The sequence below is a fragment of the Papaver somniferum genome, chromosome 4 (assembly GCF_003573695.1).
Source record: "Papaver somniferum cultivar HN1 chromosome 4, ASM357369v1, whole genome shotgun sequence".
In the NCBI taxonomy this organism is placed as follows: domain Eukaryota; kingdom Viridiplantae; phylum Streptophyta; class Magnoliopsida; order Ranunculales; family Papaveraceae; genus Papaver; species Papaver somniferum.
Window position 1 is genome coordinate 87600819 of NC_039361.1, and position 25394 is coordinate 87626212.

Consider the following 25394-nt stretch of genomic DNA (forward strand, 5'->3'; position numbering starts at 1 on the left):
TAATAAATAAATAAAAGATTCAGAGATCACGTGTGATACGTTACATTAAACCAAAATTTGAAAACATAGATGTGAACTAAACTGAAAAATGATGTTTGGGTTTGAAGAACTTACCCATTTTGACGATCCATGATTTTTATTGAAGCCTTTTTCTCTCGATTTGTATGGTGTAAAAAACCTAATTAGTTCAATGAGTTATCTTCTTCTTCCTTCAATGATACCAAATAATCTTCAAATCAGCATATATGACAAATCGAAAAAACTAAAACCCTACAGATGATGAAAGACTTGTACAAATCTATGAAATCAAAATCCTAAACTATATTAACATACGATGAAAAACCCTAAAATCAAAAAACTGATAAAAGATAGAGAAAAGAAATGAAAAACGAGAAGAAAATTCGATGATTGAAGATGATTGAGAGCTTTCTGTGATGTTTCTTGGCTGTAGATTATTGAAGATGAAGATGAAGTTTCACTAGGGTTTCAAAGAAGAGAGGCAGGAGCAGAAAAGGAGAAAAGAGAAATGAAAAATGAAAAATCGATCTGTCGATTCTCACCAAGGCATGGGATGAAAAGAATCATTCATGTGAATGGCACACGCATAGGAGGAAATATACTCTAATGTTACTCATCTTGGGAGGAAACACAATAGTACGCGTGTGAATGACACACGCACAAATTGCAAGTGTTACGACTCAGGTGTGACCAAGCGTGTGGCTGGCATGCCTATAAAAAACATTCGTAATGGCTTGCCATTGTTACGAATTTTTCAATAGTTCGTAACGGCTCATGCCTGTTCAACTTTTTCGTCACGGAAATTTCGAAACGACCAGCAAGCCATTGCGAATTTCTGTTACTAATCCGGGAATTTGGTGTAGTGCATACAAAGTGGAAGTGGTTTATGCATGTTCTCCCACTTCCCCATTCTTCCACTCCTCTTCAACTGTCACCACTTACAAGAGATCGATGTGCTGCAATAAATAGGTTCATCAACCTATGACTTGATAAAACAGCCGAAAGGAGTAAGACTCAACGCACAACAATCAATTATCAATCATCTTCTCTCGTCTACATGGAGAAATCATCTTCAAAGCAGTTCAACACATCACATCATCAATTGACTAATCTTCATTAATCTCCACATATTCTCATCTTCCCTCCTTACAGACTGACCCTTCTCATTCCTTGTGATCGAATTGAATCTGGAACATCCAATATCTTGGTTCAGGCCAGAGTCCTACAGATTAGTCTATGGAACTCAAAGTACTCTCGTGCAGTACATTTGTTTAAAGGTTTAGAACGATTTCCTTCATCAAACACTTGCCTACTGCTCCATTTTTTACTAGAAAACCAACAAACTATTTTTAGCCGACAACGCCCATAACCTAATTCTTAAGTCTGAAGTAAAGTTTTGTTCAAGATAACGACCTTTAATATTCAGTGCATCAAACTGATAATTAAATTGAGGTTTTTTCTGACAAATCTCATTAATAATATTTATTACCAAGTCTCGGGTCATTGTCGAATTGGCATTGAAAATCTTCATAAGAGTACACACAATTGTGAAGAGAATAATCGTGCATCAACTTCTGGTGGAACTCATCTTGCTCTCTATACATACATCTTCTTTTGGCTCCGAGCTCTAGGTATCTGCGTGAATATACCAACATCATAGTGCTGGTTAGTTTTCTATCTTCATATGACTCATCATCAAGTTGTCACAATATTTGAATATACATATGTTGTTGTGATTTAAACCGATTCATACGAATTTGCATCTCTTCATCAGAAGAGTCCACTGATCATGAAATACAAAGCAAGTAAATTGAGGAATTTATGAAAAAAATAGGCAGATAGTGTGGAACTTGTGTAAAAAGTGGTTTGAGTAAATTGAAATTAGTGGAATATGTACATAAGATGAATAAACATTATTTGAAAATAACCGTTAGAGACAGAGTCTATCTTTGAGTGCTTTTCCCATAGTGGCATGATAAATTTGTCAGGCCACCTAGTATGGCAAAACTCAAAATATGATGTTGCCATTGATACCTACCCTGCAGAGTGCTTTTGTTAAAAAAAAAAAAAATTCATTCCCAAACAATATCTGTCTTGTAAGAAGTTTATGTGCGTTAAAAAGTTCTTGTTGAACCGTGAAAAGTAAACCACGTTAAAACTGCACTCTCACAAGCAACCTTAAAATAGGACCCTATTTCTTCCTGAGGGGCGGGGTCACTTGATTTGTGTTTGAACGGTTTTTATGTGGTCCACCGGAATTACTGGTGCGCCCTAGCGCATCAAAGTCTGTCCCGTCCCCCTACTACCTATTTTCTCAAAATTTCTCCCCCTTCTCTTTCTTTCTCTCACCAAAACCCAACACAAAACAAGAAAAGAGGGTTTTAGCTTTTCCCTTTCTTTGCTTCTGCATGGATTCTGTAAGGCTTCGATTGGTATTCAATGATCATAAAACTATACTCGACAACTCTCAGAAAACCCTCGGTCTTAAACGATGTTGGTCACTTCTTAAACCAGAATTTGAAACCATTTCTGACTTCGAGTCTCATCTGATCCATACTTTCCGACTACACAAATCTTGCCCTAATGGCCTTCTCCTCTCTGTAAGTTGCTCTCTCTCTCTCTCTCTCAGGGTTTAGTTTATAGATATATATCTACGTGTGTGTTTGGGTAAATCTTTTGTAGACTGTCTATTTGATTTTATTGCTCAATGAGTTTTTTGTTTTTTGCAGATGGATGGATTTGTTTTGCCCCATTTTGAATCAACCAACATTCTTAAAGATAAAGATATTATCAGGTCTGATTTGGGTTTATCTTATATGATCTTAATTTGGGGCTTCTTTATGTTGATGTATTTTGAATTTAATGTGTATTTATTGCGTGGAATGTTTCAATCAGAGTCAAGAAGAAAGTGCGGGAAGATGTTTTTAGGATACTTGATGATCAGGAGGATGTTTATGAAGTTCTAGGAGACCAGAATGTACTTTCAGGGGTTAAACTTTTAGCTCTTGATGAGATTGAAAAGGAAAATAGGGGTTACAAAAGTGAAGAAGAAGACTCTAAAAGTGATATCCCTGGGACGGATTTTGTTGTTGACAGAACTCCCCTGCCTGGCAAAGCTATCTCGAAGAAGCGGAAGTTGTCGAAGAAAGTCCAGGGCACCAAGTATGGTTTTTAGTCTTACATTTAGATGTTTTCTGCACGAGTTACAGTTTATTTATGGTTTTATTGATGTATTTCTAAGCTGTGTGTAGGTACTGAATTGAGTTGTTGTTGGTATAATTTGCATGGCAGGAAGCGGATTAAATGTAATAGCCCTCAGAATGATGAAAGTGTACCAGCCGAGGATGCTGGAAATAATGTGAGTATGGAGCCAGAGGAAGGCGATAACAATAACACCAGGGTGCCATCTGGTAAATCATCTCAGAAAAAGAAAAGGTCTTCCAAGAAAACTGGCAAGTTGAAGAAAGTGAAGGCCAGTCAACTTGATGATACGATTAAAAAAACAATGGAGTCTATTGTCAGTGACGAGAGGTATAATACATGCTCTGTAGCTTCAGTGCTTGGCATGTTTCTTAGGTTATTCTCGTGAAGGCCTAGTTTGGTCAGCAGATATGTTACTGTGCACAAACTGGAACTATACGTCTTTTCACGTATTTGTGTTACTTCAAGCCTTACTGAAGTTGTTGATCAGGGATTCCGACATATTTGTCAGGAAGACTACTGGCACAACTTATTTGCATAGTTTGTTCAGCTTTGCCACATTACAAAGTTGTTGCCGAAAATCTGCATTTTTCTGAATTATACTTCTAACGCGTAAGTTCATCATGTCATGTCCTTTTTACAGTGATGATCAACATCAGGAAAATGGTGCACAAAATCTGGAAAAGATTCGTACTTCCGAAGGCGTGAACAAGGTTTGATACCCCACCCGTCATTTTGCTCGGGTTCATTTTACTTTATGTAGTTTTTAGTATATTGCATTGAGGAGTTTATTTATTCCCCTCATTGTATTCGTCATTTGGTTGTAATTTGTAATGTTACATAGGAAGAAACGTGCTTTCTTGTGAATATAATTAAGGTTAACTTCAAAACAGATGTAAGCTTTCTGATTAGTCGCTTTGTAAACTTATGAAGTATAACCTGAAACAGAATACAACTTTAGAATTCTCATTTCCTGCATAAATGTTGATTGATGTGATTAGAGACGTTGGCGAGGTCTGGTATCATACAATGATAATGGATTTTGTGTTTCAGAAGTTCATTTCTGATTTTGCCGTTTAGCCCTTGTTTCTCAGCTTTATTAATACAGTTTCACACTGTAAAGTTTACATGAGTTTAGGATTTGTCTCATGCTTACCCAATTGTTTTGTCAGTTGACTAGCAGAAGTTCTAGGCGTAAAAAGGCCAAAAGAAAGTGGAAGCAGGAACAGGCCATCTCAGTAAAGAATGAGGTATTTTTCTGAAACAAAAAAGTTCGTGCAATTGCATAGCCACTTTCTCATATCTTACATTCGCCACTTTCTCATACTTAAATGATGTATTTGCTCTGAGGGCACTCAATAGTAATTTTTTCATGTTTGAACTATGGTTCATTTGTATTGATCACTGCTACTTTTCTTGCTTGCTTGCAGGCATTTCAGAGCCTTTTACCTGTGAAACCCGTGCAGACTAAACCTTCACAATCTTTACCTGTGAAAGTTACTTATAAAGAAGCTGAAATTGTTCCCGTAGTGGTTAAGCCAGGCCACATCCGTTTTGAACCCCTTGATGAAGGTCTGATCCCTAGTCATGATTTGTAAAATTAACACTATTATCGCTTATATTTTGGAAATTTAGAATCATGACTTGGTTTCACTGTAACAAGTGTACTGCTTTGGTGATGCAGATGAGGTGGCTCAGCGAATTCATAATCCTGAGGTATGGTCTGAGCCCATTGTATTTGTTTCTGGATTTCGCTACTCAGGATCCCATTTCTCATCGTTAACGGGAAGAACCCAAACTCGATTATATAACATATAAATACCTGCATTTTGTGGTGACATGTCCGCCTGCAGAGTACATGGGGAGTATAAAGTCTAACCTTTAATAGGTTGCTAGAAGTCCATCTGCCGTGTGTCACTAGTACTGACTCGTTTGTTGTGATTTTCTGCCCTGGTAACCTGGAATACCTGTAGCATCACCAGAGTAGTGGCTAGAATGCCTGGCCATTCAGTTACTTGGTTCAAAAAGTCACAAATTTGGTAACCATATCAATTTTGAGAAATCATGATTTAAGTTATTCTATCATCTCCTTGAAAATTCCTTCAGGAAAACTTCCAGTGGAATGGCGCCACCAACAAGAAGAAGGGACAGAAGTGGGGTCAAGAGAAAACTACAATGTCTAGAAGCAACAATTATAAAGATCCATGGGAGGAAGCTGTTGAGAAGCTTCCTTGTGAAAGGAAGCTTGTTCAAACTTCCATTGACTTTGAGAAGCTGAAGCCAGTATCGAGCTTCCCTAAGGTTCATTTTCGATGCCTTGACCTGCACAGTATACTTCAGATTTTCCAACATCAGAAATTATTTCAAACTCCTGCAGCATACTTTGTTCTAGCTAAACCATTACTTTCTTTCTTCAAAAGAGAAAGAATTATGGAATATCGAAGTTCTACCAATTCGTGGCACTATCCATTCACTGCTTGGTTCATGTTAATGTTGTTCTTCACCTTGAAAGAACTAACTCTTCTCTGTTTAATTGCAGGAAGGTGATGTGGTTGCATATCGTGTGCTAGAGTTATCTTCGTCTTGGTGCCCGGAGCTTTCACCTTTTCGAGTACAAATTCTTCGTATTTGTGAATTATGCTAAAATACAGAACTTGTGTACATAACCACCCTTTTAACATGTTTGGAGTTTTCTATAGGTTGGAAAAGTATCATCATGTGACTCTGTGACCAATAGGGTTGTGCTGGTACCTGTTCCTGAGTATCCAATTGTTTCTGGCGAAATGGAAGAGACAGATGTACCACAAGTAGATGCCTCCTTGTACAATGATGACGGCTCTTTAGAGGTACTATTAGCATCATTTTTGATTCTTTAGAAATCAAATGCCATTGTAAGATTCTTCCCACTACTATAAGCATCTTAGTTGACAAAATTGCTTCAGAAACTGATATCCTTAGTTTGCCAGATTGAATTTGCATTACTTTCAGATGTGCGTATTCTCAACTCTGAAAGCTCGCATGCTCCAACTGAAGCTGCCAATAACCAGAATGAAGCTTCTGTAACTGCTAAAGAGGCAACATCAGGTTTTCGTGTTAACAGAGTCCGTAATAGTCAATTCTCAGGTATGTGAAGTCTTTGGGGACGAAGAGATCATTTCATTGATTATTACACTTGGAATCACGTCTAAAACTTGTTGATTTGTAACAACACATTTCATTGATTATGCATGGCTATAATATTTGTAGAAAATGGAGGATCGGCAAATGCCTGGGAAGAAATTAGTCAGGCATTGAACGATAAGAAGACACAGCTGTCAAAGAACAATGGCTGGAACAAAAACGAGGGGCCCGAAAGAAGTTCGTGGTGGACGTACAGGGCGATGAGAAGTACCGCTTTGGGCCCAACCATGACCAGATTGAGAGCTGGGAATGAGCTATCAGCTTGATATTTTTCGGTCAGAGGCAGGTTATATCTGGTAGTTGTTGTCCATGCACTATGATCCTTGAGCATACTTATTCGTTAGACCACCTTGGTGTTCTCTAATTGATCATGTAATCATATTTTCCGTTCAATCTTTGTTCAGTAGTAAAGGGGGATGCTTAATCTGCAGACCTGCGATGTTCTGCAGCCTTCTAGCTTGACATATTATAGACAATGTCGGAACGAACTTGTATAATGAGCCTGATGGATGTTTAAAAACTTTCTTCTAGTCATTTCTTTCTTTTGCTCATTTTTTACTTCATAATCTGAACGGCAATACCTTCGGTATTGGAATTAGCTTCATTAAACTATACATTACAGATAAAGAAAGAGGAAATGTACACCATTTGCTCCAAATTCTCAAATGCATCGTAGTATTGATTACAATTTACAGCATGCTTTATTTTATGTACAGACTACTATTCCTTCAATTGGTGGTTCAAACATTCATCCGTTGGTTCATCACACATGCAGGGAGAAAATATTTAGTAGCTCCACCCTACATGGGATGCTGTCTCACCTGCAGCAAAAGGCTAAGGCCAGGATCCAACTTAGGTAAATTGGAACCTTAAGCTGTTAAACAGAGTTATGCAAAAGACATCTGCTTCGACAACCTGTCTGTCACTACCTCGTCAGTTACAGGCAGCTCTCTACTGCTTGATGAACTGGATGTGGGAGATGTTCCGGAAATTGCCTGGTCTCTTCACCATCTCTTGTTATCTGTTCATTAGATCAATACTGAGATTACTACCCAGTCCATCAATTAGAAAGCACAAAACCACTAGAGAAGTCAAATATTCCACAGAACCCCAAAGGAAGACAGAGTACATCGACCAGGCACAAAGGAAAGACATCCGGCAGCTATAATAAAATATGTTTTCTTTGTGCAACGTAGAGCAATGGGAAAAACTTTATGGATTCATTCATGTGAAAAGAAAGATATGCTTACATATAAGTAAAATTTTTGATACGGAAGTATGCTGCATCAAGGATTTTCACTTGCTTAATGCAGGAAAAGAGAATAACGCCAGGGTATAAGTTATTGCAGCTCTACCATGTTGACCGTCTAAATACTACATATGCTTAAATTAGAGATGCTATGCATACCTGTACCGGGGTATCCATCGGCAGTCCCATTTGAGCAAGGAATTTGTTGCCTACATTCTCCCAATGGAAGTGCTTATCTTCGTTCACAACATCACTTCCAATCATGGAACTCAGCACTTGGTCATATTGTGCATCTCTACCTACCCAGACATACAAAATTTTTGACTTCTGTTTTCCTGCATTTGCCTCGGGAGCTAGCAGGAGGAAAACTGATTTAGAATCAAGCACCCCATCATGAAACATATCAACCTTTTCAACGTTGGGCCAGCGATAGACAACCGGGTTTATAACATCTAAAACTTCAGTGACTAATTGTTCTGACACCGTACAATGCTTTCCTAGATGCTCATCTGCTATCCTAATTTTAATGTCATTTCCACTAACCAACTGCTCGGAATATGACGGCAATTCTCTTTTACACGGTTCGTGAAAATCCTGACATTCAAATCCTTGGTTTACATTGCTCTCCATTACATTTTCATCTAAAGCTAAGTGTGAAAATGTCCATGATCTAACCATGGTTCTGGAAAGTTGTGGAGGCTCGTCAACCGGTGGCAACATCAGAGAAGGAGGAGTTTTTCCTCTACGTTCTGCGATAGAGGATCCAAACCCTTTGAATGGATATGGAACAATTCTTGCTCGAGGAGTAGGCTTGACATCAAAAGGTTCTCTAGGTGATAACTGACGAGATAAAGATGAAGAGTCAGACCAGTTAGAAGAAGCCGGTGAAGTGGTAAAGAAACTGGAATGATCTGACAGTGAAGGTGAAGGCAAAGGTGATCGAGACTTGGAATTGGAGTCTGGACTTGAGTCTGAATAACTGTTGAATGAATTAGGCGATCTACAACGAGGGGAAGGTGACAAAGAAGGAGGATCTGTAGAAGGAACATAGAACTCCTCTTCTCTACAAGAATCCATCAACATTTCTGACTGAGAACTTTTAAAGGTAAATTGAGGTGCTGCAACAATTTCTTTCATGATACCATTAACAAATTTCTCATTTCCAGTTCTCGACAGCGGACAAGGCGATACTACACCACCCGAGAGTGCCTTGTGAAAATTTTCAAAATCAGTATCATACTCAACCACCATCTTCTTGCCAACTCCAAACTCAGTTTTCACCACGTCGTGATTCATTTCTTCGGACCAACCTCCATTAGCTTCTATTTTGACCTTCACAGCCTGATCCCTATCACCCAGAAAGAGAGGGTTACTAGCAAAAACATCCCAAAAGCTCGGTGGTTCCTTTCCCTCTTCTACAGTCAAAACTAAACCTTGAGCTCTCTCGTAACGAACCACTTGAAACGCAGATACTCTTGCATCATTTGCCATTACTTGGTTGCAATTAACCCCTACCCAGACATAAATACCTGATGGTACATGAATGATGAATGCACCACGAGAATCCAGCCCAAGAGGGCTAGGATAGTGTAGTACTTTGGGGACAAGATGGAGAGGGTCGTACGATGAATGAGGAGCCATCCGGTACATCCTAAGAACCGAATTTGGGCTCGCTGGTACAGCGTGAACCCGCTTCTGACACTGAAGTAATTGGCAAGCAAATCCCATATTTGGATTCACAACACCCCTAGCAGCTTTCACAAGCTGAAATGCATTCTCAAAACTTTGCCCGTCTCTCCACATAAGATAAGCTATAACCAATGAAGTGGATCTAGAAATTCCCTGGCAGCAATGAACGAGTACTCGTCCATTCTGCTCACGAACTTCTTCAAAGTAATCAAAGACATCATATAGTATACAAGTTATATCCTCAGATGGATTATCTTGTAACCACAAAGTCTTATAAACCAGATCTTCTTTGAAGTACTCAGGGCAAACAAAACCAACACAATTAAGTACATGAGTAATACCATTTTTCCGAAGAATTTCACGATTCTTAGCCACCGCTTCACTTCCTAAGTATATATGATCAGTAATTCTCGAACATTCTTTATCGAAAAAAGCAAGTTTATCCTTCTTGAGCGGTGGAAGACATAACCTAGTTTTAGCCTGTGTTGTTCCAACCTTTGGTCTACTATTTGGAGAACGTTCAGACCATGAAGCAGACCTCCAGTAAATTTTCCGAAGAGCAATTACCCCGGAATTCGAATCCGAGGGGTTTCCATTTTGTTCTTCTCCTATCATTTCACTCACTAACCCAATTAAAATTTCACAAATAAAGTGAGATCCCCATGAAAGGATTCTTCCTAGAAAGACAGAAAAACGAAAATATCCTTGTTTTCTGGGTGAAAATGGATCTTAAGTACCTAATGATAACTCAGTCTTAGTCTTAAATTGTTTGTTTACATGTCTCACCTAAAACCCTTTGACGGTCTAGACTCTAGAGTAGATAAATTCAACAACAAAGACCAAGTGAAACTCAACAATAACAAGTAGCACAACAAAGGAAGGAAAGGTGCGGAAATAGAAAGTTAAAAAGTTCTTTTCAAAAAAAAAAAAAAAGTTAAAAAGTCTAAAACAAGAAACAAAATTCTTTGTGTGGTAGTTGAATACCTTTTTTTTGTTTTGTTTTGTTTTGTTGAAAAGAGGAGTTTTTATTAACTAAACCGGTTTGAACTTCTTTTGGGTAACGAGTCTCCATTGAGTCATTCGTTACGGTTACATTGATGAAATCCGGAACTGTGTGTTTACAAATGTGAGTTGAGTTGTTGCCACCGAGTGCATTCCCCGCCTGTAATTGTTTCTTTGCCGCATAGTCTGCAAGTCCATCTGCTGCCTGGTTGGCTTCCCTATATGTGTGAGTTATCACATATGGATGTACTTGTTGCGGATGTAGTTGTATCTCCTGCAGCATATGACGAATGATCCATGGAGCTTCGTCTGCTTCTTTTGATAAGAACGTTAACAGTGCTGCTGAGTCCGTCTCAAATTGGATGTGGTTCCATTCTCTGATAGCCGCCATTCTAATAGCTAATAGCAACGCCCATGTTTCTGCCACGATAGTTGTTGTTTTTCCAACCGGTGCCGTCATTGCCATTAAAACTCGTGCGTATGCATCTCTGCAAATCCATCCCGCACCAGCCGTCTCGGGTGTCCCATGAGAATCCATCTTACTAGCGCCATCCGTGTTTATTTTTAGCCAATGATGTTATGGTGCATTCCACTTTATCCAGAGTGTTGTTGAAGTCCTCCTTTGTTGTTGTTGTTCCGTTGTATTCCTTGCGCAGATCTTATGTTGGATTTCCCATCTATATTCCTGACTTAGCAGTAAAGAAATTTGGAAGGTGTGATTTGTTGTGTGTATGATGTTGTTATAAACCTTTGCATTTCTTGAGAGCCAGATATTCCATAGTGTGTAATAGGCCAACGTGAAGATTTCCTTGTATCCCTGTATCTACAGAAAGTCTCCAAAATTTAGTGGCGGCTGTATCAGGATGGTAGACGTTTGACCTCTTCCTGGTTGGTGGGTATTAGCTGTTGCGCCCTGGTGTTGTCTTGGTTGACCTATGATTGTTGGTAACGGATGCCGTGGTAGTTCAATGTTGTTGTAAACATTTTGGCGGCTTGCATTGCTGTTGGCATGTCTACAGAAAAGATACCATGTCCTCTTGGCTGTTGCACAGTCGAAAAGACAATGTTGTACTGTTTCCGGTTGTTGATTGCATATTGGGCACATATTGATGTTGGTAATGTGTCTATAATGCAGTGCATCAAATGTTGGTAATCCATTGTGGCTAACTTTATAGAGGAAAAGTCGGATTTTTTGGGGGCAGTTTGCTTTCCATAATGATCTATATCTTTTTTCTATGTTGGGTGTACTCATATGTGGAAACGGATTAGTTGAAGTTGTTTGAGTATGCATAAGCATCTCATAGCCACTTTTCACCGTGTACTGCCCCTTTCTTGCATGAGGCCAGATAGGCCTATCTGGAGTGGATGGGTTTGGGATGTGAATGGCTCTAATTGCATTGCTAATGCTTGGGGGAAAAGTCTGATCTATCAAAGTGGTGTTCCAATTAAAAGAGTGTGGTACCATGAGGGTACTTACCAGCTTGTTGCCTAACTCTTCCAGGTTTGGCAGACGAGCATGCACGGGTATCCAATTGTCCTTAATTGTTGTTGACTTTCCATCTCCAATCTAGATCGCATAATGTTCCTGCACAAAGTGCGAGATTTTCATTATGTTTTTCCATGTCGGGCTAGTTGTTGGTTGTGGAGTTGGGGGTTTCGGTAGGATCGACTCATTTCCCATGTATTTTGTTCTGTAAACCGTGTTACATATTGTATCTGGGTTTTCATGTATTTTCCACACCCTTTTTCCCAGTAATGCAAAGTTTTATTTGCGCGAGTCCCTGATTCCCAATCCTCCAAGCCTGATCGATAGGTGTAGTTTTTCTTTCCCCACCATATGCAATTTTCTGGTTGCCTTGTCATACCCCCCAAAAAAATTCCTGGCAAACTTGTCTATTTTATGATGGACATGTGCTGATAGTAGATGTGTCTGCATAATGTGATTGGATGTAGGTATCAGACTTGTATTGATGAGCAGCCATCTTCCCGCCTGATTGAAACATTTGGCCATCCACCCTTTGGCTTTTCTTTCCGATCTCTGTAGAAGTTGTGCAAAAATTGGTGACGATTTTCTTCCAATATTAAGCTCCACACTTAAGTATTTAGGTGGGTCTGCTGTTGTTGGAATGTTAAACATCTGAGTCATCCAATCTGTCACACTTTCGGTTGTGTTAGGATGATGAATGATAACTGACTTATGGAGATTGATTGCTTGTCCGGCTAAGCTCGAGTAGCTATGTAACATATTCTTCAAGTTCTCACATGTATCCTGGTTTGTTGTGCAAGTAATAAGAAAGTCATCAGCATACATCAAATGGAGTATTGGTGGGCTGTACGCTGAGATGCTTAGTCCTTTTAGTCTTCCAACATTTTTCAGTATTGCCAAGTTGGTGGAGAGTATTTCTGCGCACATGATGAAGATGTATGGGGACAGAGGGTCCCCCTGCCGTAGTCCTCGAGTTAGCGTGTCACAACCCTGAGGATTTCCATTGATGTTGATAGCATACGTCATTGAGGTTATACACAACATTATATATTCCACAAATTTGTTTGGGAAACCCAAAGAACATAGAGTTTGCCTCACACATCCCCAATCGAGGCTGTCATAAGCTTTCTTGATGTCAAGCTTCATAGAAATTTTTGGGTTTTTTGTTGGCGGAGTGGAACGAATGTGATGAAAAATTTCAGTGGCAATGGCTATATTATCATGAATTGCGCTGTTAGGAACGAAAGCACTCTGGTATGGACTGATCATAAATTGTAAAATTGGTCTCAACCTATCTACCAGAAGTTTAGAGATGATTTTATAGACCACATTGCATAAACCTATGGGTCTGTAATCATTCACAGAATTCAGGTTTCAGATTTTGGAATGAGAGTAATGTTGGTGTGGTAGAAAGGATATGCAAGTTCAACGTTATCAAAGAAATTGGAAACTAGGTCTATGATCTGTGGTTTGGTTGTGTCCCAAAAGGTTTTGAAAAACTTATTTGTGTATCCATCCGGCCCAGGAGCCTTGTCTGATCCAATACTCTATAGTGCTTTGTGGATTTCCTCAGTTGTTGGAGTTCTCATCAGCTGTAAGCAGTGGTATTGAGATATTCTTGGGTTTACATTAGCAAAAAGTTGCATGTCAATATCTGTTGGTGCCACTATGTATTGTTGTTCATAGTGTTGTATCATCATTTTAATAATTTGGCTTTGATTGTAAACCCATCTCTGATTAGCATCTTGTAACTGGTGAATGTGATTGATTCTGTTGTTGATAGTAGCTTTTGTGTGAAAGAATCTAGTGTTGAGGTCTCCATTGTTCAGCCACTCAATTCTTGATCTTTGTTTCCAGTATTCAGCATGGTAGTGAAGGAGCATGAGGTGTGAATTCCTTGTCTCGTTTTCATGTTGTAACCAAAACAGTAGCTTAGTGCCTGTTGTTGTTGCGCACTTCAATTGGGCTAATTGTATTTGAAATTCAGCTTCTTTTAATAATTCTGGGAGATGTCCAAAGGTCTGCTTATGCCATTGTTGTATATCTATGGAAGTTTCTTTCATTTTGGTAAGCAGCTTTTGGCCTGCAGTTGCTGCTTCATGTTGATAAAAAATTTGTTGCCACGCATTAATAACAATGTCCTTCATTTGTAGGTGTAGAAACCAAAAGTGTTCAACACGAAAGTTTTTTGTACCCCGCCTTGCCATTGCTCTTTCATTTAGTAGAAGTGGTGCATGATCTGATCCAATTCTTGGTAAATGTCTGAGTAGTGCTTGTGGGTTGTTATCTAACCATTGTGAGAAGCTAGGCCTCTGTCTAATCTCTCCATGATGAAGTTGCCATCAGTTTGATTATTGGTCCAGGTAAAAGTATCTCCCTGAAAACCTAAATCAATGAGGCCATGAGAGTTTATGAAATTGTTGAAAATTCTGACCTGACCATTTCTGACAGGCCTTCCACCTTTTTCTTCATGTTGCTCTAAAACTTCATTGAAATCCCCCATAAGCAGCCAAGGGATAGTTGGTGGAGTGATGATGTTGTCAAAAAATTTCCACATTGCAAATCTTGGAGTTGGTTGAGGAGGTCCATAGACGCCAGTAAACATCCATGGAGAAGTTGGTTGAGGTTGAGTTGTAGTGATGTAGGCATGAATAACATTCTGATTAGCAACTAAAACTGAGACATTAAGGTGACATGTCCACAATAAGAAGAGGCCACATTTATGTCCCTCACAAGGAACTGAGAAAGAACCAAAAAAACCTAGAGAAGTACCCAAAAAAGACATATGCGATACAGTCGTCAAAGTTTCAGACAAGAAAATTAACGAAGGTCTAAATTTACGTGTGTATTCACGTAATTTAGAGACTGTCAACGCATTGTGAATGCCTTGACAGTTCCAAGCCAAGTAACTCATGACCTAGGCATGTGTTGGTTCAAGCCAACACCACGCGCAATCTTTTCCTCAGCTTCGGCGATAGTCCTTGCGTCTAAGGATAACCTCCAAGCTGGTATGGCTGTAGTTGAAGATGAGTTGTTGCCACCATTGTTGTTCTCCAAATTTGTGTTGTCCCTTGTATTGTTTGGGGATTCAGGAGTCCCGGTGTTCCTTGCCTGCTGAAACATGCTTCTGGAAGATCTTGGTTTCCGTTGTCTCAGAGTTGGGATTTCAAAATTTGGATTCCATGGCCTCATTATCTGTTGTTGTCCTAACTGAGCAATGGAAGCAAACTTGTGAACTTTAGCAGGACGTGGTTGAGCTGCGAACTCCGGAGTGTTGGGGATCATTAGGTGTTCTGGTAGCCTTGTTGGTGTCCTAATAGTTCGTCTCTTGTAAGTCTTCAAAGAGATTTGTGGCGAGGTGGTCACCATGACATCAGGCTTGTGATAGACACATTTTTGTGACCGAATTGTCCTCAATTTTCAATACTGTTGGAACTCGATTTTCTACTTATTATGGTGTTTTATGTGTTTGTAGGTATTTTTGGAAAATAAACATTTTTGGAAAATTCGGCTCGAAAAGTTGGTATAGGCACCCGGAGGACACATGTTATTCGGACTCTCAGTTTTGGATAAGGGGCACCTAACTGATAAGGGGCACCCCAGGGAGCCAACTGCTAAACTCTCCCCATTACTGGTTAAGGGGGCTCCATCTTCTTCCTTGATTTGAAAAGAAAAATTGGCGGGAAATTTGGTTTCAACGGTAAAGGATTTATTATCTTTAAGATAAGAATATCTTCTTGCCTTACAAACATGAAGTTTTGAAGAAAAAGGAAGTTATCTTGTATTAACAAGAAAGATATCCTTAGAAGATTTTATCTTGGATTTTATTCTGCGAATTAAAGAAGATATGTGTTTAGTAAAGACATATATAGAATAAAGAGAAGGAAAAATTCTTGAAGATATTTTTAATTAAAAAGAAGAAGATTTTGGAGTTATGGAATAATATATTTGAGTGATGTGTATTTGTGTGTATAAATAGAAAGCTAGAGAGCACATTTGAGGGAAGTTTTGGAGAGAAAAGAAAATCAATGTTTTAATAATTTTCTCACATTTTCATCATTTGTAAACCACTTTTTGAGCCATGAATAAATATTTTAAGTGTGTTTTCGACGTGATGAGCTAATCCCCAACACTTGGACGACGGAGGAAGACAAATTTCATACATGGGTAAAATTATTTAATTCTTTTAAGACTTTTGCATTAATTTTAATTGAAATATGATTTGAATTAATTGGTTGTCATTTAATTTGATGAGGTATGCGTAGCTTAAATGTTTTGATACATCATGCTTAGGATTTACAACTAATCTTTTGAGAATCTACCTTGGCAAAATCAGAGTCCATGTTAATTTTATTTATTGAGCTTTAATTGTTGAGAATAAATAAATCGAACCCTATGTTATGAATTCGACGAAATCCTAGTCCCAGTAACTCTCTTCATCTTGTGACAATATTTTGTATATATTTTTCTTTTATTTTAGTTTATTAATTTTTAAAATCAATCTCATCAAGTCCGAGTGAACGACAACTCTATTTACCATTATATAAAATTCGATCAATTGTTGGCGCAGCCAACGCGGACTTGTGTATAGATTTGTTTTTAGGTTTTATTTTTATTTTATTATTTTTTTTCTTATCTACGCCTTTTGGTATTTCTTGTTTGTTTTCAGATTTGGAGCTGAGCTAAAGAAAAAGGGAAAAAGTGCTGAAAACAAAAGAGAACCCAAAGAAGGAAAGAAAAGAGGAATCCAAAAGGAGTGAAGAAGAAGATTTTTGTATATAGATATTTTATTTTATTTTATTTTTAGAAACTGTAATTAGGATTTTATTGTTGTATTTTTTTTTCTTTTTTTTTTGGACATTTTTTGGACTTTATTTTTGGACATTGGACATTATTATTTTTAAAAACCCTAAGAAAAGGTTCATTTAAATAAAACTGTTCCAGGGAAGGATGACGGTTACGATACCGTCTCGGCCCCTCGGGTTCGTACACTGACATTGGAGTCGGTGGCCTGAGTCGACTTCAACGGTTCATCGCCCGTCTGGTGCGGGAGGTAAGGCTCTATCCACCCACGAATCCCCTGTCAGTGGGTTTATTTTGTGTTGAGAATGTCGAACTGGTATTACAATAGCCAATACAACGAATATCCGACTGATTTTCAAAATGGACATTACTTTGACCATAGTGTGAATAGTGGTTGGGAATGCCAACCTTTTGAAGATTATGGCTCATACCATGGTGAGCCCAATTACTATTCACATGAATACCGGTCATACGAGCAAAATTCCTAAATTCCTCTTCTATAGATGAGGCACGTAAGATACTTGAGTCAACGCGTAAGTTACATGAGTTAACACATAAGTCAGCGGACACATATGACTTAGTTATAGACGAAAGAACTGTAACAATGAGTGAACCTTCTTTAGAAGATAACCTCAGGAAGTTAGCTGAGTCAACATGTAAGTTAACTGAGTCAACACGTGAGTTTGTTGAGTCAACACGTAGGCTTGAGTTAGAGACGGAAGAAAGAATTGCTCGAATTACACTGAATTGCCAATATATTGCTTCAAAAATCAACCTTGAAAGTGAGGAAATTTTTTATTTACATAATCAAGATGACAAGGATAGAATTGGAAGCAATACTTTAGATGAGGTTCAACCATTTTCATGTTATTATGATTATGATGAGGATAGTGCTGATGAAGAATCTGCAATATTTAGGCATAGTGATCATGAATTTGTTACTCCAACTGAGCTTTATAATGATAATATTATTTATAGTTTAAATCCAAATAATTTTAATAATTATTCACCTATTCAAAAGGATGAGGATTTGACTAAAGATAAGACTTCCTTAGATGATGTAGTATTTCCTTTTGATTACGAAGGCGATGATAGTTTAGAGGAGCGGGTTTATCCTGAGAATATTGTTTTCGAGTCTAGCGATTTAGAAACATTAGTCTTAGAAAAACAAAATGAAATCGTAGAGATGAGAGAGGATGTACCTGACTTAGAAGAATCAATTGACCATTTTCAGGAATCTGATGACCTTGAAACTAGGGAAGTTGTGACTAGTCTTTATAGAGACACTGAAAACTCTAAGTTTGGGGGTGATTTTTATTCTCCATGTGCTTTAACTCTTAAAAAGGTCCCTCACTTGGAACTTAACATATATGCCTCAACCATTTTACAAGATTATATTCATACACATTTTCCTGAACCTAATGATGTCCAGAAAGAAGTTCAGTTGTTAGAAACCCATCCTCTGGTTGATATGGTTAACCCAGGCTACGATACCTCGATTGACTTTGTTTTTCCCACCAAAATCTTTTTCTCCAATTGTGGGAACTTATGAAATTCAAATGTGTCAGATATTAAGTTTCGAGACTAAACCTAATTACTTTAGGAGATTAGGGTCGACATATTTGTTTAAGGAAGACCACCACTCTCTTTGTGGTCAGTTGTGTAAGTTAAATTTGATTGACCTTAAGGATCCGCAATTATTTAGGTTATTATTATGTGCTTCTAAGTTTTTATTTGAGTTTTTCCAAACTCTAGAACCTGAACATTCGGATCTAACTTTTGAGAAAATGCAACCTAGGAAAATATGTTATCTAGACCCAGTTATAGAACATGAACCTGAACCACAGCTAGATGTAGTTGTCTTAAACAAGAAACTAGACAAGGGTGTGCTTTATTTGTTAACTTTCTTGGCATGGTGCAGATTCCTTTTACTTGTGATATCTCTATTTGGTTTTGGTGATTCGCAGTTATTCCGGCTATTACTTTATGATTCTATAAGATGACTAATCCTTTCTTAGTCTGGCTGAAGATTTTAAACTTAGCACTTCTTGGGAGGTAACCCAATCTCATGCAATACGGTAATATCTTTCCTTAACTCTTTTGCTTCAAATGGTAACAATTTCTCCTTGTTAATATGGTTTTAATATTATCTTTAGAACATTTAGGACAATGTTAGATTTAAGTTTTGAGGGTATGGGAGAAACTTTTTAGTTGCAATAAATAAACTCCAGAGCCTAGAAATTTATGTTTATTAAGGATGGCACTAACCGATCTAAGTGGATGGAAGCATCTTGGTTATAGGAGTTGAGGAACCAATCTTATTAGATGGAAACATCTAAAGAGTCTATTCATAAAAGCACAGAGCTCGGGTGTTAGAATTTTTTTAAAAAAACATGGTAGTTTCTCCATATCTCGTTGAATCCTTTTCACCTTCTGTTTTTATTTTCTTATAAATGACTGGGTGAAATAGAATGATTGAGATACAAAAAAAAAAAAAAAAAACCAGACCATCAGACTAACCGGAATAAATTCAATAAAGTCGACCACTGGAGCCCTTGTATATGCCAGTTGTGTTGACCTAGAGCTAGGATTATCACCCGCTGGTTCTCTTGTATATGCCAGCTGTGTTGATATTAGTCAGACCGGTATCTCAGTCCATTAGGATAGGTTCACCTTCGTCAACATCAAAACCATCTATGTTTTTTTCTACATCCATCTTCTTAATCTTTCCATGTGATTGGTTGACTCCGGTTATGATGTACATAAATTATCTGAGTAGAGCTCTGTCACTTATATGAATTTTAGTATGCTTGAGTTCAAACTCGTGTACATCAATTGGAATTTCGCATCAGGGTACTTCCTCCTGTAGTCAATGAGAGTATGCCAACCAAGGAGATTATTTAGTACCTTCCAAGGTTTTGCGTAGATAGCTAGGGTCCAGAGTAAAGGTTTTGTGGGTACACCTCTGGTAAACCCTCCGGAGACAACACTCCGCCGCTAGGGCCACCTAGCGGTTTAACGGCTTGCTGCACGTGCTAAGTGTAGTCATTTTTATTTTTCTAGATTAGATTTGCTCAAGGACTAGCAAATAATAAGTTTGGGGGTATTTGATAGACACATTTTTGTGACCGAATTGTCCTCAATTTTCAGTATTGTTGGTACGCGATTTTCTACTTATTATGGTGTTTTATGTGTTTGTAGGTATTTTTGGAAAATAAACATTTTTGGAAAATTCGGCTCGAAAAGTTGGTATAGGCACCCGGAGGACACATGTTATTCAGACTCTCAGTTTTGGATAAGGGGCACCTAACTGATAAGGGGCACCCCGGGGAGCCAAATGCTAATCGCTCCCCATTACTGGTTAAGGGGGCTCCATCTTCTTCCTTGATTTGAAAAGAAAAATTGGCGGAAAATTTGGTTTCAACGGTAAAGGATTTATTATCTTTAAGATAAGAATATCTTCTTGCCTTACAAACATGAAGTTTTGAAGAAAAAGGAAGTTATCTTGTATTAAACAAGAAAGATATCCTTAGAAGATTTTATTCTGCGAATTAAAGAAGATATGGGTTTAGTAAAGACATATATAGAATAAAGAGAACGAAAAATTCTTGAAGATATTTTTAATTAGAAAGAAGAAGATTTTGAAGTTATGGAAGAATATATTTGAGTGATGTGTAGTTGTGTGTATAAATAGAGAGCTAGAGAGCATATTTGGGGGAAGTTTTGGAGAGAAAAGAAAATCACTGCTTTAATAATTTTCTCACATTTTTATCATTTGTAAACCACTTTTTGAGCCATGAATAAATATTTTAAGTGTGTTTTCGACGTGACGAGCTAATCCCCAACACTGGGACGACGGAGGAAGACGAATTTCATACATGGGTAAAATTATTTTATTTTATTTAAGACTTTTGCATTAATTTTAATTGAAATATGATTTGAATTAATTGGTTGTCATTTAATTTGATGAGGTATGCTTAGCTTAAATGTTTTGATACATCATGCTTAGGATTTACAACTAATCTTTTGAAAATCTACCTTGGCAAAATCAGAGTCCATGTTAATTTTATTTATTGAGCTTTAATTGTTGAGAATAAACAAATCGAACCTTATGTTATGAATTCGACGAAATCCTAGTCCCAGTAACTCTCTTCATCTTGTGACAATATTTTTTATATATATTTTTCTTTTATTTTAGTTTATTAATTCTTAAAATCAATCTCATCAAGTCCGAGTGAACGACAACTCTATTTACCACTATAAAAAATTCGATCAACTTGCCATTGTTCATGTGAACCAGTAAATTCACTTGCATGCCCCTGTTTTGCACCTCATTCAAAAGAACCTTAGTGTATTCAGTAGTGGTAGTTGAATAACCTGGACAAACTATAACTTACTTCTTTCTCTTCTGGAAGAACGGGAATTGAATGAAATTCGAGGGAAATAGAATCGTTTTCCATATGAATCACTTCCAAATTTTGGTAAATTTTTATTTAAATTCCAACTATAATACCATAAAAAAGAAGGAAAGTTGAATTAGTGATCAACCCACTTACTCAGCATCCAGCATTCAGCACCGATAAAAAACTTGTGGCATACTGGTATTTTTTTGAGGCATACTAAATGGTAACAAAACAGGGTCACTAAATAAAAAAGACCATCATCCCTTATTCATCCATTTTTAATAATGGCAAGTATACCCTTATTTAATTAGTGTTAATGATAATGGTTAGATGTTAATGATCGTGATTAATTTATGTTATTAAAGATTGGTTAAAGTTAAGTAATTAGTACTCCCTTTGTCCCCGATAGATAGGCGGAGTTGTAAAAATTTATTATCTCATTAGATAGGCGGACTTTCAATTCTAAAATGAGTTTTTCCATATATTACCCTTATTTATTATCAATAATTCTTTTAAACCCACCCTAAATCCCACCGTCAATCCCACCAATGACGTGGCGGTTGACTTGGGTTGACTTTTATGTTTTATTGTTTCTTATTTTTCTGCTAAAGTATTTTGTTTGCCGGTTTTAATAAGGGTTTTGTTTCTTCTAGAAAACAAATTAATCGGTCTCTGGAGAAACAACTTAAAAGGGATTTTTTTCTTGTTCATCTCAAAGTTAAATACTTTACTTGAAATTTGAAATTTGTGCAGTAGCTTTTGTGTATATTTGAACCCGGATACAGAATCTTCTAATTTTTTTGGCAAGAAGTTATTCCAAAATGATGAATAAAAAAAGAAACATGTGATCCTCCTATGCTTCTGCCCGGAAAGCTTGTCATATTCTTTCCCTGTGTTAGTGTAGAATTCGAAAGTTAGAAAATTCTCACCAGTTGCAACGAGTTAAGAATCAACAGAGGGAACAGATTAACTTTGATAAAGCAAGGGTTTATGTTCTGAATCCACAAGAAAATTCTCGGATAGGATGATCTGTTACAGTATGCATATTGTGATTAACTTTGTCCAAAACCATACGCGTATTATAAGAAAACCTAAAGAACATGAAAACGCATCCGAAAAGGGACTTGGTTTCAGAACTAACTTTGTCTCTGGATTGATTAATAAAATCAGATTCAGTAATAAGGATTTGCATATCATAAAATTTCTTCTCTCTGTTAATTTTATGCTCTTCTTTTAAGGTTCTTCTTTTTATGGAGGGAAATGATCTCTAGTATGTATCAGAGAAATGCTAAGTGTTTTTGCAGAGCAAAACCAAAAGGAATTGAAAAAGATCTCTAGTATGTATCAGAGAGATTTATGAGAAATCTGAGAATATTTTGATTCAAAATGGGTGATGAGGAACTTTATGCTAATAATACACATGTATAGTTTTATAAGATGTTTAGTCTCCTTTCTCTGGGTTGAATTCATCAAAAAATTTGATTTTTTTCGGAGATCTGTTTTGAGTTCGGCTGAAAACTATAGGCCGAACTCTACGCGCGAAGAACCATTCGGCTTATAAATTCAAAGCCGAACCCAAGTATTTGAATTTTTGTTTATGTTTCGACTCATTCGAACTTATCTAATAGTTAGCCGAACCTTAAGTTTATTCTTTTTAGTTTTAGAGGCGACTTACAATATAATGTTCGTCTCAAAATTTAGCAATACCAAACCAGCCTAACATCAATGAATCTCTGAACCTATTCAAGTCAAAAGTTCGGCCAAAAACCAACCAGAGTCGAATCATACGAACCTAATATTTCGCTAAACAATAGCTTAGGTTTGGATAATTATTCAAAATATTTGAACAAAAATACTATGTTCGGCTAATACTTGGACATCCACTATAAGCCGAACCTAAATTTACCAACTTTATGAAACTGAAGTCTTAAGTTCGGCTGAAAGTCAGCAAATTCGAATCAGTCGATCCTTAATGTATTCCAAAAGTTATGTTATTTGTAATGGGAGATCAATTATTAGCTGAATGTACGACTAGCAATTTTAAGCAACTCAAGTCAAAGATTCGGCGTCGAACTTAATGATTTTTTAAACTATAAACTAGGATCGGATCAAAATTGATATTTTTGGATCAGCCGAACTGTTCTTCTGAAACAAAAAAAAAATCAGAACAAAGGTAGGTTCAATTAGGGATTTTGCGACAGTTTGTTATCTCTAGCGCAACACTTCGCTTTACTGATGATTTTACAACAGTGATTTTAATCAACGATCAAAGATTTATGAGCGAACGATTGACCGACAAAGAAAAAAATTCAAACGGTTTGAGAGGGAGAATAAGAGAAGAATAATTAAATTGATTTTGATTTTGATTAGTTTAGGTTTATGTTTTTGATTTTGATTTTGATTAGTGTAAGTTTAAGTAATTTAAAATAATAAAGGGTAACTTAGTAAGAGTCATGCTGTGACGAGGTTACCCTCGTGACAGTATCTGTAAGGGTGCACTTTTTAACCCTTAGATATGATAAGCATGTATCTCGAGACAAGTTTTAAAAATAAAAGAAATATATATTATTTTTTACTGTTTTTATATCTAGTATTTAATTTTATTTGCTCCTTAGTCCTTATAAAAAATCAAGAAATAAATTACAACTTTCCTGGGTTTTTGATGGTAATCAATTTAACTTTTTCTAAATTGCTAAACCTGGCTACTGCTGTTGGGTTTTTATCTCTTCGAATATGGAAGAAGATGGATTAACTCAAGTACTGGCAACAATATGAGGGGATTAATTAATTTTAGCAATTTACTGGTTGCCTACAATAATTTTATGGTCCTATAATTTTTAGGTTTTGCTATAGGTTTTGCTAACATAAGTTTGGAAGTGTCTCATGATTCGTTACCAGTCAATGTAAAGAGTTTAAAACCATCAATTCCGACTGATGCCTTTCCAAACGTATTGCCTTTTTGTCTAGTATCGAGAATATCATGCGAGATCATCAAATACAGTAGTTATTAATGGTTACGACACTTAGATAAAGAGTGGAAAATTCTAACTTCCAGCACAAAGAGGATTCGAACTTCCAGCACAAAGGGATTATAAAAGGGCAAGTGTCTTTGACTTTGCAAGAAGCAGTCATTGCTTTCTTCTGTATTGTACCTGTAAAAGGAGGCTACAGTCAAGAAGTTCATGTTTCAAAAAGAGAACGAAATAGGATTGAATTAGAGGGCGTCAAATTTGTTCCGTTTACTATAAGGGCTAAGAAACAAAAAGGAAAATTAAGAAAATTAAATAGTATATACAAAATTTATGAAAGATAAAAATATAATTTATTTTCTAATCTTACATTGAGATACATTCTAATAATATCTAAGGGCTAAAACGTGCACCCTTACAGATGTAGTTACGAGGGTGACTTCGTTACAGCACGACTCAACTTAGTAATCTACCCATTGCTAGAATGCCCCTTATAAGCATACCCTAGATGATATCATCATTTAGTATGCCTAAAAAAAGGACTATGCCTCAAAACAAGTTTCACCAATAAACATGTAGGGATGTACTTCTTAGGATGAGTATATGAACCCAAATCGGCGTATCCAACCCAATCGGGAGTTCAAGTAATTCAGAAGTATTATTGGATTCGGACGATTCGGTTCGTTTCACAAATCATTCCCGAATGATATTTCAAATTGCTAACTAGGGTCTGCACTAATAAACATGTCGGGATGTAGTTCCTAGGGTGAGTATATGAACCCAAATCGGCGGCTCCAACCCAATCCTCCCGTATTTTGGCGGGTGCACACCCAACCCGTCCATGTATAAATGCATTCTTAAAATCCACTAAATAATGGGTTGGGTTCGGTTGAGAGCCTACAAATCTATTGGGAACATGCACCCGCTAAGATTAAGGGTAAATGAGGAAATTTGAAAATATTTAGGGGCATTCAAGTATATTGTTGAATATATAGATAATATTCATTAGAAGCAAAGTGAAGCAGCAGTCGCAGCTGAAGTGAAGTGAACTGAACTAGTAGTATAAGTTGAATCTAACCTAGTTTTTATAATATTTTTCTTGGATCTGTTGTATCTATACTGGTCTTCCATTCCCATAAACCAGTACCATATGATAATCTCGTTATGTACATTCTTTCTGGTTTAAGTAGTGAATATTTTCACTTTGTTATTACTGTTCAAAATAGAGAAGTACCTCTTTCTTTTTCTGAATTACGATCTAGACTAGTCAATCACGAGCAATGGCTCAGAGAACAGGAGAATGAAGCTTTTTCTTATTTAGTTATTGACCCTAGTATTTCATTTAAATTTTAAGAAACCAAAAACCTCATATGGTTCTTACTCTCAAAAGCCAA

General features: G+C 37.1%; 3 protein-coding genes across 3 annotated transcripts; 1 reads left to right on the forward strand and 2 right to left on the reverse strand.

Annotated features, from left to right (window-relative positions):
• Positions 1 to 2350: 2350 nt before the first annotated feature.
• LOC113276086 (coilin-like) lies at positions 2351 to 6950 on the forward strand. The gene is made up of 13 exons (XM_026525676.1): positions 2351 to 2618; positions 2748 to 2812; positions 2914 to 3180; positions 3310 to 3549; positions 3863 to 3932; positions 4392 to 4469; positions 4650 to 4791; positions 4904 to 4935; positions 5326 to 5520; positions 5759 to 5830; positions 5919 to 6065; positions 6186 to 6342; positions 6466 to 6950. The coding sequence occupies exons 1-13, from the start codon at positions 2427 to 2429 to the stop codon at positions 6663 to 6665; spliced, it is 1857 nt and encodes a 618-aa protein (XP_026381461.1). The 5' UTR covers positions 2351 to 2426; the 3' UTR covers positions 6666 to 6950.
• Positions 6951 to 7022: 72 nt separating this feature from the next.
• On the reverse strand, positions 7023 to 10102 carry LOC113276085 (protein-tyrosine-phosphatase MKP1-like). Its single transcript, XM_026525675.1, has 2 exons — positions 7808 to 10102; positions 7023 to 7420 (listed from the first exon to the last, which is right to left on the reverse strand). The coding sequence occupies exons 1-2, from the start codon at positions 9950 to 9952 to the stop codon at positions 7337 to 7339; spliced, it is 2229 nt and encodes a 742-aa protein (XP_026381460.1). The 5' UTR covers positions 9953 to 10102; the 3' UTR covers positions 7023 to 7336.
• A 3270-nt stretch (positions 10103 to 13372) lies between these two features.
• LOC113272773 lies at positions 13373 to 13972 on the reverse strand. Its single transcript, XM_026522569.1, has one exon. It carries the CDS (start codon positions 13970 to 13972, stop codon positions 13373 to 13375), a length of 600 nt encoding a protein of 199 aa, XP_026378354.1.
• Positions 13973 to 25394: the final 11422 nt, after the last annotated feature.